Source organism: Lepidochelys kempii, chromosome 6 (genome assembly GCF_965140285.1).
Source record: "Lepidochelys kempii isolate rLepKem1 chromosome 6, rLepKem1.hap1, whole genome shotgun sequence".
Taxonomy (NCBI): Eukaryota; Metazoa; Chordata; order Testudines; family Cheloniidae; genus Lepidochelys; species Lepidochelys kempii.
This window is the reverse complement of record NC_136385.1, coordinates 43,058,334-43,079,044: the sequence shown is the minus strand read 5'-3', so window position 1 is coordinate 43,079,044 and position 20,711 is coordinate 43,058,334. Positions and strand designations below refer to the sequence as shown.

Here is a 20,711-nt window from a genome sequence, read left to right as displayed (position 1 = left end):
ACTGTTTTAGAAGAAGAAAAGGTATGCATGCTCAGAAGCCACTGAAAATCCAGCTGGTGGTAGTACCCATTGTATGCTTTTTAATCCAGTTGTTTGCACACTCACCTGGGATGTGGGAAACCCAGGTTCAAGTCCCCACTCTGCTCTAACCACTGAATTATGGGCTATTCTGATGTGGGGCTCCCTGAATATCTCCTGTTGAACCTTGGATAAATACTTTAAAGAGTCACTGGGACACAGAGCATAAGAGTGAGAATGTCTCTGTAGCCTCATGGTTAGGGCACCCAGATGGGAGGTAGAAAACCCAGAGTCCAGACCTCCTGTTTCAATGACTCATTATTATTTATATACAGTGGAACAGCTTCAACACCAGAGATTTAGGGAGCCCTACATTAGAATATCCCACAGCTCAGTGATCAGAGACTGCTCCTAAGAGGTGAGAGATCCCACTTCAAATCCTTTCTTCCCCATCAGGCAGAAGGGGGAACTGAACCCAGGTCTCCCACATCCCAGATGAGCATGCTAACCGCTCGACTAAAAGTTATAAGGTGGGCACTAGCACTATCAGCACCTCCTCCTCCAGCTGTTTTATGTGGAGTGAGGCCAGTTTCTAACTCATTCTCACAAGAAATAGCATAGGTGCCTAAGATGCCTGACTCTAGGAGAGGGGTTCCAGATTGTGGATTGCTAGCAAAGATAGGTACCTCCCTGCAATCCAGACTTAGGGACCTAACTGTGTAAGAGGGGCAAGGCTTAGCACAAACCCCTCTCATCAGCATCTCACATAGGATAACTTAGGTGGCACCCTGCCTAGAATGATGATTTTTGTGCATCACTTTCTTAGGCAACTATCTCTCACCATTCATTGTAAAGGATGCCTAACTCAGGCATTGTGCATCACATTGTTATACCAATGGTTTTCTAGGCTCCAAAAAATTAAAAATCTAAATTCCATAGACTGTCAATGGGATTTTAGCTCCTAAGTGCCTAAATCCCTTTTGAAAATGAAATTTAGGCTCCTAGCTCAGTTAGGCATTGTAAAAGAGCACACCAACATCTAAATACCTTTAAAAAACTGGGCCTAAGTGCCTTTTTGGATCAGAGCCTTTGATCTTACACACAGATCATGTGGATGGATGCTTATGTTTGTGTAGAGCGCTATTGACTTGAATGTGCAGATCCAATTTAAGGATTGGGGGTCTATCAGAGCAATTAAATGAGCTGAACAATAGATTTGAATGTGTAAAAAAGCATAAGAAAGAATCCCAAAAGAGATGGTGAGAACAATATGTGTATTAAAATGTCCAGAGCTGAGAAAACTTTAGAGTGCCCTCCTTCACGTAGTTTTTATAATTTGTAGTTGTTACAAAGACTGTTACAGCATCAAATAGTCTAATTTTGTTCCAATTATTTGACAGACAGTTGAACATGCAGGGGAGTGAGAGTAAGGCTCCTATCCTGCAACTTGTTCTATCCATTCAAAGCCTCATTGACTTCAGAGGTCATTCAGAAAGATATTTTGTTATGCTTATAATGCATTTACTCCCTCTCATTCTGAAATAAAGTAAACGCGGGTTAACAGAATTGTACAGCAGACTGTAAAGTTGCATTTTTTTTAAAATTACATTTTTAGGTCTCATAGCTGGGAGGAAAACCCTCCAAATGTGCACTAAATGCAAACTGATGTATGGTGTCTTCTTAAGTCTGCAAACACACAGACTGTAACAGAGGCTCTACTTGCACAATCCTACAACCTGTTTAGTACTCTCCACTCCCATTGTAGCAAATGTAGTTTGAGATTGCTCAGAATTTCAGGACCAGCTATATGATCGTGTACAGCTCTTTTCAATTGGGTGTTATATCTGAAATCTCAGGCTCCATCTACACTGGCAAGTTTCTGCGCAGTAAAGCAGCTTTCTGCAGCTGTAATTCCCGAGGTGCACACACTGCCAAGCCACTTAGTGCGCAGAAACTGTGCAGTTGTAGTGCTCTAAAAAAACCGCCCCCATGAGAGGCATACAGCTTTCTGCACTGGGGCGAGAGCGCTGCGGTGCCAGTGTAGACACCATGGCGATTACAGCGCTGCAATTGGCCTCCAGGAGGTGTCCCACAATGCCCGTTCTCACCTCTCTCTGGTGATCGGTTTGAATCCTACTGCCCTGCCCTCAGGTGACCAACCATCATCCCCACCCCAGACATTCCTTTGCAAATTTGAAAGTCCCCTTCCTGTTTGCTCGGTGATGCGTGCAGTGGTTTAAGCGAATCTTTCCAGGTGGCCATGCCTGCTCCACACACCAAGCAATCCCCCGCTTGGAGCAATACCGAGCTGCTGGACCTCATTGGCATTTGGGGAGAGGAAGCTGTGCAGTCCCAGCTGCGCTCCAGCTGTAGGAATTATGACACCTATGGTCAGATTTCACAATGCATGACAGAAATGGGCCATGACTGGGACACATTGCAGTGTAGGGTAAAAGTGAAGGAGCTGCGGAAAGCCTACCACAAGGCGCGGGAGGCAAACAGCCTCTCTGGTGTTGTGCCTAAGAGCTGCCGGTTCTACAAAGAGCTGGACGCAATACTCGGTGGCAATCCCACCTCCACTGTGAAGGCCCCGTGGATACTTTGTTAGCTCATGTGCCAGTTAAGAGTGGACGGAGCCAGGAGGAGGAAATCTGGGACAGAGGGGGAGAGGGACTCAGAGGCAGAGGATGGCTCAGAGGCCAGGGATGCATGTAGTCAGGAGCTCTTTTCTACCACAGAGGAGCCTAGCCAGTCTCAGCAGTCGTATCTTGGCGAAGCGCAAACAGGAGAGGAGGCCCCTGCTAATTGGATCTGACTTTGGGAATTGCTGAAGCGATTTGTTGGGGGCAGGAGGGTTGCAGAAATCAGGCTTGTCTCCCACCGCATGCCTATTCTGACTTGCGGAACAGGATGTTGATAGACTCCCTCACTTCAAGGGAATCTCCCTCAGAGATCTCCAGGAAACTCTCGTGGAGATACTGGGCAATCCGCTGCTGCAGGTTCCTCGGGAGAGCTGCTTTGTTTCTTGCCCCATTAACAGTAACTTTCCCGCCCCACTGTGCCGTCACGTGGGGCCGGGGGGAACCATTGCTGCACACAGGCGAGCCGCATAGGGACCAGGACGGAAGCCGCAGGCTCAGAGAAGACCCTCTCTTGATTCCCTGCTCCCCCTCAGCAGTGAGATATCTTCCATAATGATCACATCCTGTGGAAAGTGTGGGGACAGGAATGATTATCAAGCCCCCCACTACAGTACTGGCTCTCCACAAGAGCCACATGCCCAGTATACAGCAAGGTCCAGAAAGAGTGATTCACCCTGCCCCTGTGGCTACTCACCATTTTGGGGGTCTTGTGGCTCAGGTGTGCTTGCCTGGGGCCAGCCAGTTAGGGACAGGTGTGTGAGTACTGGCTGTGTTTTAAAGCACTGAATCAGTGTTGTCTGTGTTGCAAACAATACTGCTTCTGTAAAATGTTGCATTTAAACTTCACAGAGATGACCTTGGGAGGCCAGCCTCCCTTATCGGCGGCAGAATGGCTGTGCAGAATTAGAAAGCGGCCATGAACAACTAAGGAGGATTTTTTCCGTGAAGTTATGATGCACTCCGCCACTGAGAAACAGGAATTGAAGGAGTGGCGGGACAGCGAGAAGAGGGACTGAAAGGCCTGTGATGGGATATTAGATGGGTTGGGATCTGAGTTACCCAGGAAAGAATTTTCTGTAGTATCTGGGTGATGAATCTTGCCCATATGTTCAGGGTTTAGCTGATCGCCATATTTGGGGTTGGGAAGGAATTTTCCTCCAGGGCAGATTGGAAGAGGCACTGGAGGTTTTTCGCCTTCCTCTGTAGCATGGGGCACGGGTCACTTGCAGGAGGATTCTCTGCTCCTTGAAGTCTTTAAACCACGATTTGAGGAGTTCAATAGCACAGACATAGGTGAGAGGTTTTTTGTAGGAGTGGTGGGTGAAATTCTGTGGCCTGCGTTGTGCAGGAGGTCAGACTAGATGATCATAATGGTCCCTTCTGACCTAAATATATATGTATCTTTGTATCTATGAGAACGCGGCACAACAGAAAGAAGCCACGGAGTGGGCAGAAAGTCCCTGCTTGCAGCTTCTTGAACAGGCCAACGTTCCAATAGATGCATGCATCATGCACCTTTCCGGACCAGCCTGCGTTTATGTCCATGAAACGTCCATGGTGATCCACAAGCACCTGGAGAACCATTGAGAAATACCCCTTGCGATTAATGTGCTCGGTGGCTAGGTGGTCTGGTGCCAGAATTGGAATGTGCCATCTATTGACCCTCCGCAGTTAGGGAAGCCCATTTGTGTAAAGCCATCCACAATGTCATGCACGTTGCTCAGAGTCACGGTCTTTCGGAGCAGGACGCAATTAATGGCCCTGCACACTTCCATCAACATGAGTCCAAGAGTCGACTTTCCCACTCCAAACTGGTTAGCGACAGCTTCCACAGTGCAATAGCCACGCGCTTCTCCAACAACAGGGCAGCTCTTGTTCTTGTGTCTTTGTGCTGTAGGGCTGGGGTGAGCTCATCACACAGTCCCATAAATGTGGCTTTCCTCATGTGAAAGTTCTGCAGCCACTGCTCGTCATCCCAGATGTACATCATGATATGATCACAGTGCTTGTTTACCGAGCCCAAAAGCGGTGTTCCACTGTGGTCAGCACCTCCATGAAAGCCACAAGCAATCTCATGTCATAGCTACTACGTGTGGTGAGATCAACGTCGCACTCCTCTTGACTTTGTAGTTTAAGGAATAACTCCACTGCCACTCGTGACGTGTTGGTCAGAGTGAAAGAGGCAGTCTGAAAGAGGCAGGGCGCGCAGTACAAAAACCATTGAAAGATGGCGCCAAATGCAGCCATAAGCTCAGGGTTTGCTGGGATGCGAAGCAATGCATCATGGGGCATTGGGACTGGACCCAGGATGTCCCGTGACCCCCTCCGCTTTCCCTCTTTGGCTTAGTGGCAAAAGAGAAAGAGGTGCTCTGTGGGATGGCTGCCCAGAGTGCACCGCTCCAAATAGCGGTGCACGTGCCACAAGTGTGAACACGCTATTGCACAGGCAGCTGTCAGTGTGAACATACAACAGCGGTTTTCCTTCTGTGCTCTCTGAGCGGCGCTGTAACTGCCGGTGCTCTAACTTTGCCAGTGTAGATGTGCCCTAAATCTAAATGATGATAATTTATTCATTTCATTGTTGATTATTTTCTCAGAAACACCAAGCAAATTTGATTACATTACAAATAGTTGTTGGATACAATGGTGGATATTGGGATGTGGGCAATGAGGAATATGGTTCAAATTCCCCAACAATCAGTTCCAGCCCCCCAAAATTTTCAAGTAATTTCCAACTCGTCCCCCAAGGAACAGAGGAAAAGAAGAGATTGTCAAAAACCTCAACCTTCTGTATGCCAAAAACGTAAATCACCTCCCAAACCCACGTGGGTGCCAAAAACTCAAACTGTTCCCTACCCAATAGTCAGAATCCAATGCTTCCCAACAACAGCCTCTATAATGCAATTATGAACTGTCAATAAAAAAGCTAATGTAATTCAAAAATGTTGGAGCAACATGAAATACATTGCATTTAATGTCACATTTAAACAACAACAGAGTGGACTGTACTATTTATTTTCATGGTTAATTCAATTAAAAACCCAAATACCCTATTTTTAATTTGACTGGAATTGTATGGAAATCAGCAATGGTCCTTGAAACTAGGGACCTTGCAGCAAAATGTAAACCTATTTTGCCTCAGAGTATGCATGTCCTCTTCTGTAACCCCTGAAATAATGTTATTTTAAAAAGCTATAAAAATACTGATTTGGTTTTTACTAAATGTAAAAGTACCATATTTCTTCCTGAATTAATACATAATGAAAGGCATCTGTTTTACACTTTATTTTCTGTAATAATATATTAAATAAAATATGACAAACCTATTCTTTGAACAGCAAACCCTCATAATTTCCATCTAAAGTCTCTGAGATTATGCTCCTCTGGGTTTGAATTATATTTAGGCTCCAATTCTGCAGTGAATTCCATATGGGTGAACCCCATGTGAAACAGCTTGCAGGATTGGGGCCTGAAGGCTGGATCCTGCAAACTGATCTATACACCTGGATGGATTGAATTTAACTGATCTTTGTGCAGGGACAGTGATGTACGCCAGGAGACCACATTTGCAGGATCTAGCCTTAAGAGAGAAACCTTGTCTTCCATATATAGGTTATACAGAAATTTTTAAAACTATATTTACAGTATAATTCTTCTCTGAAAAGTGACTGTAAATTAACTCATGCTTAATAAAAGATATGGAGACTTTAGTGAAAAAATAATGTTTACTTTTTTTACTCCAGTTAGCTCTGCAGAAACCAACACTGCTCTGAGAGAGGGATCTGGATTCTATTGTGCCTCATGCCTCATCAAAAGAATTGTTTCCTAAATTGCATTTGCAGGGCATTCCTGCCTTGTGTTACACCTGTTCATGTACTGCATTCCAAGTTCTTATTACAGGGCCACTTTTACTCTTTATTACACAGGTATAGAAAAGGACAGAATTTTACCGCACAGAAGCCTTTTTTACAATATCTAAGACAGAAGGAACTCACCTTGATTCTTAGTTCTGGAATGAGCTTGTAGGTCAGATGATAGGTATTTTCTCCATTTAACCGTAAAGCCACTTGCATCTATACTGTCTGCATTACATTATCTGAGTATTGCAAGACAGCACTGTCTTCGGTGTGCTGACAATCTAACTAACCCCTCCCACTCCCCATTAATGGTCACAGGACAACTCCAATAGCCATATTGCCAGCTCTTCACAATATCTCTCCTTTGCACAATGGTGGCACAGCCTGGCTTAGAATAATAGAAATGTAGAAATGGAAGGGACCTCAAGAGGTCATCTAGTCCATCCCCTGTGCTGAGGCAGGATGAAATACACCTAAACCAGGGTGGATAAAAATCAGTGATTTTTTTTAATTTAAAAAATTGGATTTTTTTAATTTAAATCGGATTTTTTTTTGATAAATGCTTTTTGAGGAAAAACCTATCTAAAGATAGTTTTAATTAAGATACATTATAGCTCAAAGATATCTCATCATGGAATAGGGATTATAAATTCTAATTCTATAGTATGAGACAATATATTCATGTAATGTTTAAGAAAAGTTTTGTAAATGAGTTCCAATAGTTCATGGATTAGGGACCCAATCTTCTGGGGTTCCAGGGGCTTCTGTATAGATTATTTAGGTTAATCTTTCTATCTACCCAATGAGACTCAGTGCTCAGTCTAGAAGACACCACCAGAGATGCTTAGTTTTGCTGTTCTCAAACTGTGGATGTGTGTCTCCAGAGATAACATGCTTGTTAACAACAAAAATGGTTTAAAATAAATAAATAAATAATATATAGAGGTGAGAAATAACAGACCTCAACCCTATTGTCCCTCTGCAAATTTGTGTACACAGAGTCAATCCCTTACCTCTCTCTAAAAGTGCAAAGTTTCAAAAAGTTCAATGAACAGAAGATTGTTGGGGGCAGAATAGATCTGGACAAGGAGAAGAAGTCTGCAGATAAATTTGAGAGGGGAGGGACAGGCAGGAGAAACAAAAGTGAAACTGTTTGAGCAGCATATTCCAAGAAGTCTTGAGGTCTTTCTGAGTGTAGCCTTCATTGATTTGAGATCTACCATACCATTCTCTCACTAGAAGGGAAAACCTATAATGGCAGCAAGCCATAAAAGAGATCCAGTTTGGGAATATTTTAATGAAGTTCCTCTACCTGTGGGTAAGACAGGCATGCATGCAAAATGCAAACAATGCAACAAAGAAATGCAAGGCCTGATTGCCCAAATGAAACAACATCATGAGAAGTGTTCCTTCTCAGGAGGAAGCTGTGTTGAAGATGATGAAAGGAACGTTTCTGAACATGCAGGATCTTCAGCTTGGTAAACTTCTTTATTTCATACTTCTTTCTTAAGGATTGCCTGTCTTCCTTCTGGACTATTCTTGAATTCTCATGTTTGAGCAAAAAATATAGTTGTTACTCTATGGTACTATCATTTTAGATGCAGTTGTGATAAAAAATAAATTGCTGAAATAGGCAGATCTTCTTTTTACAATTTCACCTTTAAAGTAGTATTGAGTGTCAGTGAATGCAATGAGTAATACTAAATCAGCAGTATGGTAATAATAATTGAATAACTGCATTGACTTATTTTGTTTAAGAGAATCCACCCTCAACATACAGGATTCTGAAGACTATCCACTTTCAAGATCACCATCATTTTCTATAGTTTCAGAGTTATCTGCCAATGATAGTGTTTCAGTCACATCATGTATGTCACATAGCCACAGTATATCTCCTGTAGCAAAAAGAAAAAAAAATCTCCATCATCCAGAAACAACCATAGATAAATTTGTGATAAGAACCAGGAGATTACAAAAAGAGGTAATTGATGAAAAAATTGCCCAGTTTGTTTATGCAACAAATTCTCCTTTCCGTATGATTGAGAACCCACGCTTCATTAACGTGGTTCAGTCATTAAGACCAGGATACAGTCCACCCGACAGAGCAGATGTCTTAGGCAAATTGCTGGATAAAGTGTACGAAAGAGAAATTGAGCAGTGTGCAAAAGGTCTAAAGGGTAAAATTATTAACCTGAGTCTTGATGGGTGGAGCAATGTCCGCAATGATCCTGTTGTATGTGCTTGTGTGACAACAGATGAAGGGAATGTCTTCCTTACAGAAACAATTGATACATCAGGAAAAGCACACACAGCAGAATACTTACAAGAAGTAGCAGTAAAAGCTATAACAAACTGTGAAAAAAAATTCAAATGTCTAGTATGCAGCTTGGTCACAGAAAATGCTGCAAATGTATCCAAATGAGAAGAAATTATTTAGAAGAGAGTCACAAGCTAATAACATACGGTTGTAGTGCTCATTTGATGCACCTCCTAGCCAAAGACTTCAATGTTCCAGAAATAAAGGCTAATGTTGTTGAAATTGCAAAATACTTCCCTAACAACCACTTTGCAGGAGCTGTTCTGAAAAAAGTGGGAGGAACCAAGCTAACTCTCCCACAGGATGTGTTGTGTTGTGTGTGATGGAACTCCGTAGTGGACTGTTTTGAGCACTGTATCAAGAACTGGCCTAATCTGATGATAGTTTGTGAACAAAATTGTGAAAAAATAGATGGCACTGTCACAGCCAAAGTTCTCAAACAATGGGCTTAAGAGAAATGTTGAACACATGCTGAGTACCCTGAAGCCTATTTCTGTAGCCTTGAACAAAATGCAGGGAAATAGCTGTTTTATTCCTGATGCTGTTGAAATTTGGAAGGAACTGAGTGAGATCTTAAAAAAAGAAATATGCAATGACAGAGTTAAAATTACAAGCATTAAAATAACGAATGGGACAAGCACTATCTCCAGGTCATTTTCTTTCAAACAAACAATCTCAATACTCGGTACCAGGGTCAAATCTTAACTGCTGAAGAAGGGGAGCTGGCTATGACATGGACATCCAGCAATCATCCCTCCATAATGCCAACTATAATAAACTTCAGAGCTAAGGGTGAACCATTCAAGAAATATGTTTGCTGATGATGTTTTAAAGAAAGTCACACCAGTGAACTGGTGGAAGTCACTTAAGCACTTGGATTCAGAGACTGTTGAAGTGATAATCTCACTTTTAACAGCAGTAGCTTCTTCTGCCAGTGTAGAAAGAATATTTTCTTCCTTTGGACTAATTCATTCCATATTGAGAAATCGTTTGGGACCTGAAAAAGCAGGAAAGCTTGTTTTTCTTTTCCAGATTATGAACGAACAGGAAAATGAAGGTGAAGACAAATGAGTTAGCTGCAGAAGCCAATATTTTAAGTTTCTCATGTTGACCTGGCTGACATAGTCGATTTAATTTTTGTTTTTTTAAATATTTCATTTAACTACTTTAGTTAAAAACAATTTTAACAAAAACAAACCTGATTTTAAAAAACTTGCATGTTTAACTAAATTCAAAAATTCATATGCTTGTTTTGTTAAAATATTATATGTTTGCTCTTGAAGAAAAAAATCCAGAATACATAACATTTGTTTTAGTTGAGTAAAACAATATAAATGTCTATCTGGAGATGTTCTCCTCCTCTCCAGCATGGCAAGAAAATCCTCCAAATATTAATGATTAACCTGTTGAATTGGAGATAGTTCACCTCCCAATGACTTCATAAATATCTGCTTCAATTACCTTTGGTAAATGAAATAACCAAACAATCATTCATTTTCTGATATAGCTGTAAAAATAATCTGAAAAGTTTTCAAAATAAATCATTTTAAAAATGTATAGTGTGTACCTTCTAAAAATGAAACCTACATCTATCTCTGAGTTGTGAAGAATATCTATTAAGGCAGGGGTGGGCAAGCTACGGCCCATGGGCCGGATCCAAACCCCTCAGGGCTTTGGATCCGGCCCGCGGGATTGCCACCCCCGTGGCACCATGGACCTTGCGCCTCCCAGAAGCGGCTGGCACCATGTCCCTGCGGCCCCTGGGGGAGGAGGGGCAGAGAGTTCTGTGTGCAGCCCTTGCCTGTGGGTACCTCCCCGGAAGCTCCCATTGGCCAGGAATGGGAAACCACGGCCAATGGGAGCTTCAGGGGAGGTACTCACAGGCAAGGGCAGCGTGCTCAGACCTCTGCTCCCACCTCCCACCCCCGGGGTCACAGGGACATGGTGCTGGCTGCTTCCTGGAGCGGCATGGGGCCAGGGCCAGGGCAGGCAGGGAGCCTGCCTTACCCTCACTGTGTGCTGCTGCCACCCCGGAGCCGCTCCAGGTAAGTGGCGCTGGGCCAGAGCCTGAACCCTTCCTGCACCGCAACCCCCTGCCCACACCCCAGCTCCCTGCCCTGAGCCCTCTGCCATACCCTGCACCCCTCCTGAGCCCCCTGCCTGCACTCCAGCCCCCTCCTGCACTCTGCACCCCAGCACCCTGCCCTGAGCCCCCTGCTGCACCCTGCACCCCTCCTGTACCCCAACCTCCTGCCCTTAGCCCCCTGTCACACCCCTCCCTGCACCACTGCCCTGAGCTCCCTCCCACATTGTGCACCCTCCTGCACCCCAAACCCCTGCCTTGAGCCTGATCCCGCACCCCTCCCTGCACAACTCCCTGAGCCCCCTCCCACACTGTGCACCCCACCCCCTTCCCTGAGCCCCCTCATACACCCCACATCCCTCCTCTGCCTCAATCCCTTGCCCTGAGCCCCTTCGTGCACACTGCACCCCCTCCCACACCCCAACCCCCTGCCCTTCATTCATGGCCCTGCAAGCAATTTCCCCACCCAGATGTGGCCCTCGGGCCAAAAAGTTTGCCCACTCCTGTATTAAGGTTATAACAACCAACAAGAATGCACTTTTATGTAGAAATCCATGATTAAATTGAGTCTTCCTGACTAGTGATTTAAATCAATTTCATTTAAATCAAATCCACCCTGACCTAAACCACCCATGACAGATGTCTGTCCAACCTGTTCTTAAAAACCTCCAGTGATGGGGATTCCACAACCTCCCTAGGTAAGCTGTTCCAGTGCTTAACTGGCCTTATAATTACTTTTCCCCCTAGTATTTAAGTAAATCTCGTTGCTGCAAACTAAACTGACTAGTTCTTGTCTTGCCCTTAGAGGTCATATAACAATCTTATACATATTTGAAGACTGTTATCACATCCTGCCTTAGCCTTCTTTTCTTAGGCTAAACGTGCCCAATTGTTTTGTCTTTTCCTCATAGGCCATGCTTTCTAAACTTCTTATTTTTTATTTTTTTGCTCTCCTCTGGACTCTCTCCAATTTGTTCATATATTTCTTAAAGTGTGATGCCCAAAATTGGCAACAGTACGGGGGTTAACCAATGAACACATTGTTGCTGAAAGAAAGCAGAATGCAAACTCAAATAAACTGTGTGGACTAAATTTGTTTGGACTAAAATAATTGGTGATTAAGGGTTTTGCAGACTAATGGTGAGGTTACAGAATTGTCAGAGCAACAAGTCCAAACCTTCATAAGATGAGGAAAGGTCTATGAATGATCAAAAACTTGCGTTAATATTCAATTTTACTTTAAATGAGGATGCCATCTCTTTTTGGACATTTACTTTCTAAGGAATACTTACCACCTTGCTCAGTGAGAGAATGGCCGTAAGCTCTGAGTTTGGCAAGGAGACTGGAGCATCATCACCATCACAGCTACCACCACATGCTGGGGGTCAGGGATTTACCACTGAGGCACATGCATCTTTTTCCTGATACTAAAAGATGTTCTTATCAGCACAGATAGAGAGAGGGAACAACAAGACATCACCATTTTCATGGCCATATGGTGAGCAATTTATAAAATCAGGTTTCAGAGTAGCAGCCATGTTAGTCTGTATCCGCAAAAAGAAAAGGAAGACTTGTGGCACCTTGGAGACTAACAGTCTCCAAGGTGCCACAAGTCCTCCTTTTCTTAATTCATAAAATGTGACTCTAAGGATCCTGCTCCCTCAATCCCAACCCTCTGTCTTCATATACATACCTACTTTATTCCTCCTACCTCTCTTTTTGCCTTTGTCTAATAAGAATCTGGCGGAGCCAGGAGGGCCCAACCTTCTCATCTAAAATCTAATCTTGCAGCACTTTACTATGGTGGCGTGTCTGAGAGAACAGGCACCTCAGGCTTGGTAAAAAGATCTACCAACCCAGAGGGAACTGGGAATGGGCAGTATTTAAAGTATATGGGGGAAGGATCATGAGAGGTTGCACAGCTAGCAAAAATCAAAATTTAAAATTCAGTTGAATTACTGAGGGGTGAATTTTAAGCAAGTTTTTATGACAGTGGCTACTTCCAGATGATAGAATAATAGAAACATAGGCCAGGAAGGTAATTCAAGAGATCATCTAAAGTTCAGTGGCTTTCAACCTTTCCAGACTACTGTACCCCTTTCAGGAGTCTGATTTGTCTTACGTACCCCTAAGTTAAACTTCACTTAAAAACTACTTGCCTACAAAATCAGAATAAAAATACAAAATTTCTTACTTTCTGATTTTTATCAGATAATTATTAAATAAATCAATTGGAATGTAAATATTCTCCTTACATTTCAGTATATTATATAGAGTAGTATAAAAAAGTCACTGTCTTTATGAAATTTTAGTTTGCACTGACCTGCACTAGTGCTTTTTATGTAGCTTGTTGTAAAACTAGGCAAATATCTAGATGAATTGATGTACCCCCCCGGAAGACCTCTGCATACCCCGAGGAGTACATGGACCCGTGGTTGAGAACCACTGATCTAGTCCAACCCCCTTGCACTGTGGCAGAACCAAGTAAACCTAGACCTTCCCTGACAAGTGTTTGTTCAACCTGTTCTTAAAAACTTCAATAAAGGGGATTCCACAATCTCCCTTGGAAGCCTGTTGCAGAGCTTAATTACCCTTGTAGTTAGAAAGTTTATCCTCATATCTAGCCTGAACCTCCCATGCTGCAGATTAAGCCCATTACTACTTGTCCTACCTTCAGGATTGATCACCATTCTCTTTATAACAGCCCATAACATATTTGAAGACTGTTATCAGTCTTCTTTTATCAAGATAAAACACACCCAGTTTTTTTAAAATCTGACCTATCAAGATTTTCTATCTTCTTATCATTTTTGTTGCAGTCTTTTAGACGCTCTCCAATTTGTCCACATCTCACAGTGTGGGTCCCAGACTTGGACACAGTATTCCAGTTGGTGCCTCACCACTGCCGAGTACAGCAGGACAATAATCTCCTGTGTCTTACATATGACACTCTTGCTAATACACTCTAGAATGGTGTTAGCCTTTTCCCCCACTGCATCACACTGTTGACTCCTATTCAATTTGTGATCCATTGTAACCCCCAGATTGCCTAGGCAATTATTCCCCATTATATAGTTGTGCATTTGACTTTTCCTTCCTAAGTGAAGTACTTTGCACTTGTCTTTATTGAATTTCACCTTGGCGGACTTGTCAGTATGATAATTCCCCCCCCCCACCCCCTTTTTTTTCAGAACACTATAAGCCGAGGTGGTGTGGGGGATGAATGGATCTCTAGGGACTGGCTGGGGTAGGCTGGCCGAGAAGGGGGGCGGGGGGACTCTGGCTAGAGGTTTCTGGGGAAGCGAGAGGGTTTTAGGTCAGGTGTCCCCTGGGTGTGGGACCCACAGGAGGCTGCGTCCGCCCCGAGCTGGGGCGCTGGAGGGTGTTGAGCCGCGGGGCTTCTGGCTCTGGCCGCACCTGGCTACCGGTGTCCATGGGCGTAGCCAGACAGTTGGACAGGAGAGTTGTGGCCGCCCCAGGTTTCGGCGGCCCGAAGGAGTGTTAGGGGGGTCTCCGCCGCCCCGCTGTGGACGTGGGGTCCCAGTTACTTACTGGGCGCTGCAGCCGTTCTGGCGGATCTGAAGCTCCCTCTGTCGCCATGGAGACAGCGTCAGCCCAGGCAGGACTCCACTTCCGGTTGGTGCTTTCGCCACTAGTGCCCGGTTGGAAACAGCCCCTCGACCGCGCTTCGGTTCTGACACCGCCCTCCCACCCGCCGCGCGCGGCCCGGGGTCTCTTCCCGGCTCGACTGAGAGCAGCGTGTTTCCTTCGGAGGCTATTGCTGGGGCGCCAGGTTGCCCTGTGCGGAAGCTGCCGCCGCTGGCGCCGCCGCCTGAAGTCGGGCTTCTTGGGGCTTCTGGCCGGGCCCGGCGCCGGCGCCAGCGCCGAGGTAAGGCTGGTCTCTGCCGAGGGGTGGTCGCACCTCACCCTGTCTGACGGCTCAGCGGGGCAGCGGCGCTGGGCTCAGGCCCGCCCCACAAGGGGTTAGGGAAGTGCGTGTTTGAAACCCCCGGGGTTGCCGCAGATTCGGCGCCAGGCTCGGTCCGGGGCTCCCTGGTGCTCACCGGCGTTACGGCTGGTGCAGAGCGGGCAGCTGCTCTTTGATCCTGCGTTAGATGGAAACCTGCAACGGCCTCGCCTGCGCGGCGGTGAAAGCGGGGGGTCTTCAGGCGAAACTACTGCGCTTTACGTGTAGACAAGGCCGAGGGTTGTACCGGGGTGTCTTAAACACAGGGTAAAGTACAAACACCACTTCCCTAGTGAAGACAAAGGGCGTGGTTTATTCTGGAATAATTTCACGTGTAGATGTTCTTCTTGTGTTTTCTGGATGCCTTGCTCCTTTTTGGTATTTTAGTTGGCTCCTGAATAGCTAGGGTTGCCAAGTTTTTGGTTGGGAGTGTTCCCGGAGGTTTACATGACATAATCCTTAATTAAAGAGTAATCTTTAATTCCTGTAGACTCCAGGACAATCCTGGAGGGTTGGCAACCCTATGAATAGCACTACCTGTAGAGCAGTGTTTCACACACTGTGGGTTGGGACCCCACAGTGGGTCGCAACCTCATTTTAATGGTGTCGCCAGGGCTGGCTTAGACTTGCTGAGGCCCAGGGCTTCAGGACTCAGGTTATAGGCTCCCTTCCTGGGGCTGAAGCCTGGAGTGGTGGGGCTCGGGCTTTGGCCCCCTCACTTGGGGCAATTGGGCTTGGGTGGGCTCAGACTTCTGTCCCCACTCCTGGGTTTCGTGTAGTAATTTTTGTTGTCAGAAGGGGGTCATGGTGAAATAAAGTTTATTTCTTGTCTGTGTTAGACTCTACAATATGTGCCAAAGTACGATTTGTTATTTCAAGTGTATCTGCACCCTTAGCGCAGGGCAAAGACATTTTCAGCTCATGTTATGTCATAGGGGAGAAATTAGATCTATTTCTTGCACAAAAGTGGAAGGGATTGCTTGTATCTGTGCTCCAGTTTGAAAAATGTTTTTTGACCTTTCAAGGTGATAGGTGCTATGTAAAAGAAAAGGATTATTTTCCCCATTATATACAACTTTCCCTAAAAGAGGATAGCCAGCAATCTCACACTCTAAATATATTTTACTTTTTATGGTACCTTCCCAGAAGTTAAAAACAAACTTATTTCTTCCCTTCCACCTTAAGAATGTTTTGAGTACTCAAATTTAGTGGCTGTGATCAGAAGATGTTTCTTTAAAATGTTATAAGTATGGGCTGTCCTGTAAAATACTTGTGTTTTACCACAGAGCTGAGATCTCACTTAGTTGAAAGATTCCTGACAATGGTCCCAATCTTGCAGTTAGTTTCATATGAATGCCTATGCTGGCAAGGAGTTGGCTGTAAACTTGGGTCCTAAATGTGTTTACACTTCTCACTAAAACTTTTTTATGCATTACCATTAAAATTCAGTTTTAATATTTGATGTTTCCTTAAAGGGCATCAACCTGAAATTTAAGCCAGTTTAAAAAACTAGTTAAATGTACTTTCAGAAACCAAACCTGCTCCAGAATCCCATTGCTATTTTTTCTCATTTTACAAGCACATTTTTCTATATTTTAAAATAAATATTTACCAGTTGCTCTCTGAAAATGCCAGACAACCAGAAAGGGTAATTATGACCCTGACCCTGCAGTGTGATGTGCACGGGCTGACTCATCAGCATGGATCTCGTTGCTGGATTGAGGAGGTAAATTGCCTAAATGCACAATATAATGCACAAAATAAATGGAAAAATATTTTCTCTAATCTTGTAAGTATGGTCTTACTATAGCATATAGGTTACTTGTAAAAATTGTAGGTTAAAAATAATTCAGACAGAAGTAAATTAAGGCCATTTAAATTTTGCAAAATAATCCTTAGGCGTTAATCTAAGTGAATTACTAATAGCAAGAGGAAATGGCTTTGGTTGGGTGATGAACAACCTTTGTAATTGTAGAATTATGAAAATGACTGTATTTTTGACTATTACAGGTATTTTTGTGTCTTAGCTCAAGGGAGAAATGTTTTGTTTGAATTCTCACAAACTGAATGGGAGGCTGCTTCATGATTTTAAAAAAAGCAAAAGTGAAGTGTAAAACTATTGATTTAAAAGGAAAATGTTTGTATAACTTAAATGGCTATGATGCTACCAAAATCAAATAAAGAATATTTTTTATTTAAAAAGACTTTTGTAATGTTCTTGTCACAGAACTAAATGCGCTTTTGACTTGAGTTCTTGAACAATTTGAAAGGGTATATTGTGTTTTCCAGTCAGTTTTCCTATATTCTACTTAGAAATGGAGTTAAAACAGCATAAACAAGTTAAATCAACCCAAATTTCAGAAATATATATCTAATCTGGTAGTTGTTTAAATTGAGATTATAATGTGAGATTCTATGCTCCTCTGTGCAGCAGAGGGGAACAAAACAGCGGAAATAATACTGGGGAAAGGCAGAAGACATATTAGCCATGTGATAAACTATTGCACATTTAATTCTCACACCAGACTACTTGGACTCCCCTCCCCACCCCACCTTGCATTTCTATACCGAAAAGGTCAGTATGACGAAGGAAAAAATGGTTGAACAACAAAAAGGGAAGGAGATAGGGAACGTACAAGGAATAATGCCCTTAGAAACAGAATAAATTGATCAGCCACAAGCAAATCTGCCTCTTTGATTTTAGGTAATAAATCCCATTTGGCCAAATATGTTAAGCAGTCATCTGCATTGTGGCATGTGACCCCATGCTGCCATTGTTAGGACGGGATTGAGGGGTGGAGTCACATTTTCCCATGGTCCCATATTTTGTCATGTTTCAAGTTGCTCACACATAATTCTTTTAAATGCAGTCTAAATTATCCTTACAGTATTTTATTTATATTGTTAAGCAGGTCTCGAAAGAAGCCACTTCCTGGTTAGCCACATAATGGCCTTTGAACACATACCACGAAAAGACTGGTATAAAATTCTGGGTGCAGAACCATCAGAGAGCCTGACAGAACTGAAACAGAAATATCAGAAGCTGGTATTATTAGTAAGTGTATTTTACCTTATTTAAATAATGCAAAAATAAACTAACTACTGTTTTCAATTTATAAATAGAACCAAGTGTAATGAGTGTTATAATTTTGTCAGTGAGTGTGGGTAGTTCTTTAAACTATCAAGTAGAGCTCCAGAGCCTGTGATTTTCTTATGATCCCAGGAATCCTCCCCCCCAGCCTCATCACCAAAAGAACACTATCTCCTCCTCTCCCCTCCCCTCCCCACCCCACCCCACCTGTCCCATCCGATCCCATCCCTGCAGGCAATCTGGAAATATACCACTGTTTGGTTGGATTTGGTTCATCATGTGAATAAAAATATAATTATCTTCAAACTTACAAATCTTTTTTTTCCTTTTATAATCCTACCCTTCCTGTGTGATTACTTTATTCTGTCACACTTCAATCAGTGTTTGGGTCATTACTGTTTGCTACCAGGAAAGCCATTATAAAGTCACAAACACTAGACAGTAGCATCACTGAATAAATCAAGCGTGAAGAGTAGTTTTATTGAAAAAAAGGAAGACTCTTCTTTATGTATAACTATCTTGCTAATTTTAGTATTGGGATAGAAAGAGAGAAGTATGTGGACATTAATATGGATTTTGGTGTAAAACAATTGGCCCAATTCTGGCAGGGCTTCCCTCAGAACTAAAGAAATGTGAGTTTCTGCAGAACTGGATCAGTATTTTTTAGTTTGTGATAATATGACAGTTGCCATTTATTTGTGGATTGCTTTCTGAGTTACCACAAGTCTATTGACTTTAAAGTTGTATTCTCAATGCCATAAACGATAAAAGTGAGGACATTCAGCCATAACTGTCTATAAAAGTATCTGTGCAAAATATGGAAACTTCTTGCTTCAAAGGGAAAATTAAAGATGAATTACATTTCCATCAAATAATCTGTTTGAAATGGACTCTTCTAAGAGATGACTACTGTCTTCCTGATCCTTCTGTGTTGCTAAACATATACACTTAAACCAAAACAGCCAATACCCTTTGTTCTGGTGCATTCTGAAAATAATTCTGAAGTTGATCAATATTTGGTACCTCTATTTGCCGGTTGCCTTTCAAGATTACAAAGAGGCTGCTATGATTTGCATCAACTCTTTATCTTAGCATTTATAACATCATATATTCACTGATTTCAATGATACTCTGTTTATCTATATAAAAGGACCATGATACACAATCATTATTCTTACTATAGAAAACCATGATATCTCTTGAAGTTACTGAATGAACTCAGCTGATACATTTTTGATATGCTGGTTTTCTTCTGTGCATTCTACTATTTTTTTGTGTGTGACCTTCAAGTATTTTGGTGCTAAGATTAGCATACATTTAAAACTAAATATAATGTGTTTAGTTAAGAAAACACAGGAAATGTAGTAAAAAAGCCCTTTCTGTTTGTATATTTAAGTTTCTAATTTAAACTGAATAAACTACTGGAACTAAAAGGGAATTTGTTATTTTCTCCTTAATTCATTCATTGTACCTAAGTATAATGACAGAAAACTCTTCAAAGCTGCTTATTGTACCTAGGTACAATAAAATAAATTTTGTTAGAATAGTAACTTTGACTTCAGATTTCATTATTTTTCTCCACCTTTTGAAGCCTTGCTTTCAACATCACAGAGTGTGTTTATTTAGAGAAATAGGTGAAAATTTATGCAATTATAACTGCACAGAAGTTATGGTAGTTAAGTCTGTTCCATAACTTCTTCATATCAGAATGGCTCAAACACTAACATTATTTAAATTTAAATAATTATCTGGATATTTCCACTATAGGTTTTCTAACCAGTGTAAGCAAATTGCTAAAATGTTTATATTTTAAAAAGTTGATTTAACTGAGGAAAATTATGGAGGATGTGGGAGGGGCCTAATGTTGAACAAACAGTATTTTTGAAAACTGAAATGTTCACTCTCCCCATTTCAATGATGGATGAATAAGAGGTATTCTTATTTAATACTGATTGATTCTGGCAAGTTTCATTTTTTGAAAGTACTCCTAGTTACTTCATTCTCAGAGGCAAATTTCATTTGCTACTGCTGTTTTCTCATTGTTTCCTTGAACTCCTTTGTCTGTATCCATCTATTGTCTTATACTTGGATAGTAAGTTCTTTACAGCAGGGACCATCTTTTTGTTCTATTTGTACAGTGCCTAGCACGATGGGGTATTACTATGTTAATACAAATAATTAATTTGCACTCCTTCCAAATCACTTTCACTGGATGTGGAGGTGTACTGGAAATGATGTCGTTCCACTGATTGAGTGAAGACACAATTCCATCAACCTATATACTCGTTCATTACAGAGCCCAGTTATGATTTTCCAAACCTTCCATTGGCACGATTGGTTTGGGTAGAGGACAGAGCCATACACAGGCACCCTAGCCATTTCTGTCCACAAAGAGGTGGTAGGAGTATAGTAGAGTAGCAGAGCCAACTCCCACTCAGAAGCTACAATCCTTCCTTCTGTCCACACAGAAATTTTCTTGCCAAGTTATGGGGATAGGGCAAAGTTTTGTTATCTGTATAAGAATACAACATTTAACCTCATGTTATTTTAAGAATTGTTGAATATTATAACCTCCTGGATTTCAGAATAATTAACATAAGGCAGCCAGTGTTTCAGATACCAGTTGAAGTTATTACCAAAATTCTGTAATTGTAATAGCTCTAATGGCAAATGGTGACTGGCATCAAGCATTATACAGGATACAATTATTTTGTAAATAATCTTGCTGTGAAAATT

At 42.5% G+C, this 20,711-nt stretch overlaps 2 protein-coding genes across 8 annotated transcripts in view; one reads left to right on the top strand and one right to left on the bottom strand.

Moving 5' to 3' along the window:
• The window catches only part of DCDC1 (doublecortin domain containing 1), a 420,018-nt gene extending 405,406 nt beyond the window's left edge, over positions 1–14,612 (bottom strand). For all 3 annotated transcript variants that reach the window (XM_073347762.2, XM_073347767.2, XM_073347768.1), the window contains exon 1: positions 14,470–14,612. In XM_073347762.2, coding sequence (XP_073203863.1) covers positions 14,470–14,517 — 48 coding nt within the window. In that variant the 5' untranslated portion in view covers positions 14,518–14,612. The remainder of the gene's footprint in view (positions 1–14,469) is intronic.
• The window catches only part of DNAJC24 (DnaJ heat shock protein family (Hsp40) member C24), a 122,157-nt gene that overhangs the window by 40,089 nt on the left and 61,357 nt on the right, over positions 1–20,711 (top strand). For 2 of the 5 annotated variants that reach the window (XM_073347780.2, XM_073347776.2), the window contains exon 2: positions 17,794–17,939. In XM_073347780.2, coding sequence (XP_073203881.1) covers positions 17,794–17,939 — 146 coding nt within the window. Of the gene's footprint in view, positions 1–14,605; positions 14,807–14,837; positions 15,152–17,793; positions 17,940–20,711 lie in introns of those variants that run through there. The other 3 variants (XM_073347778.2, XM_073347777.2, XM_073347779.2) reach the window with 3 other exon arrangements.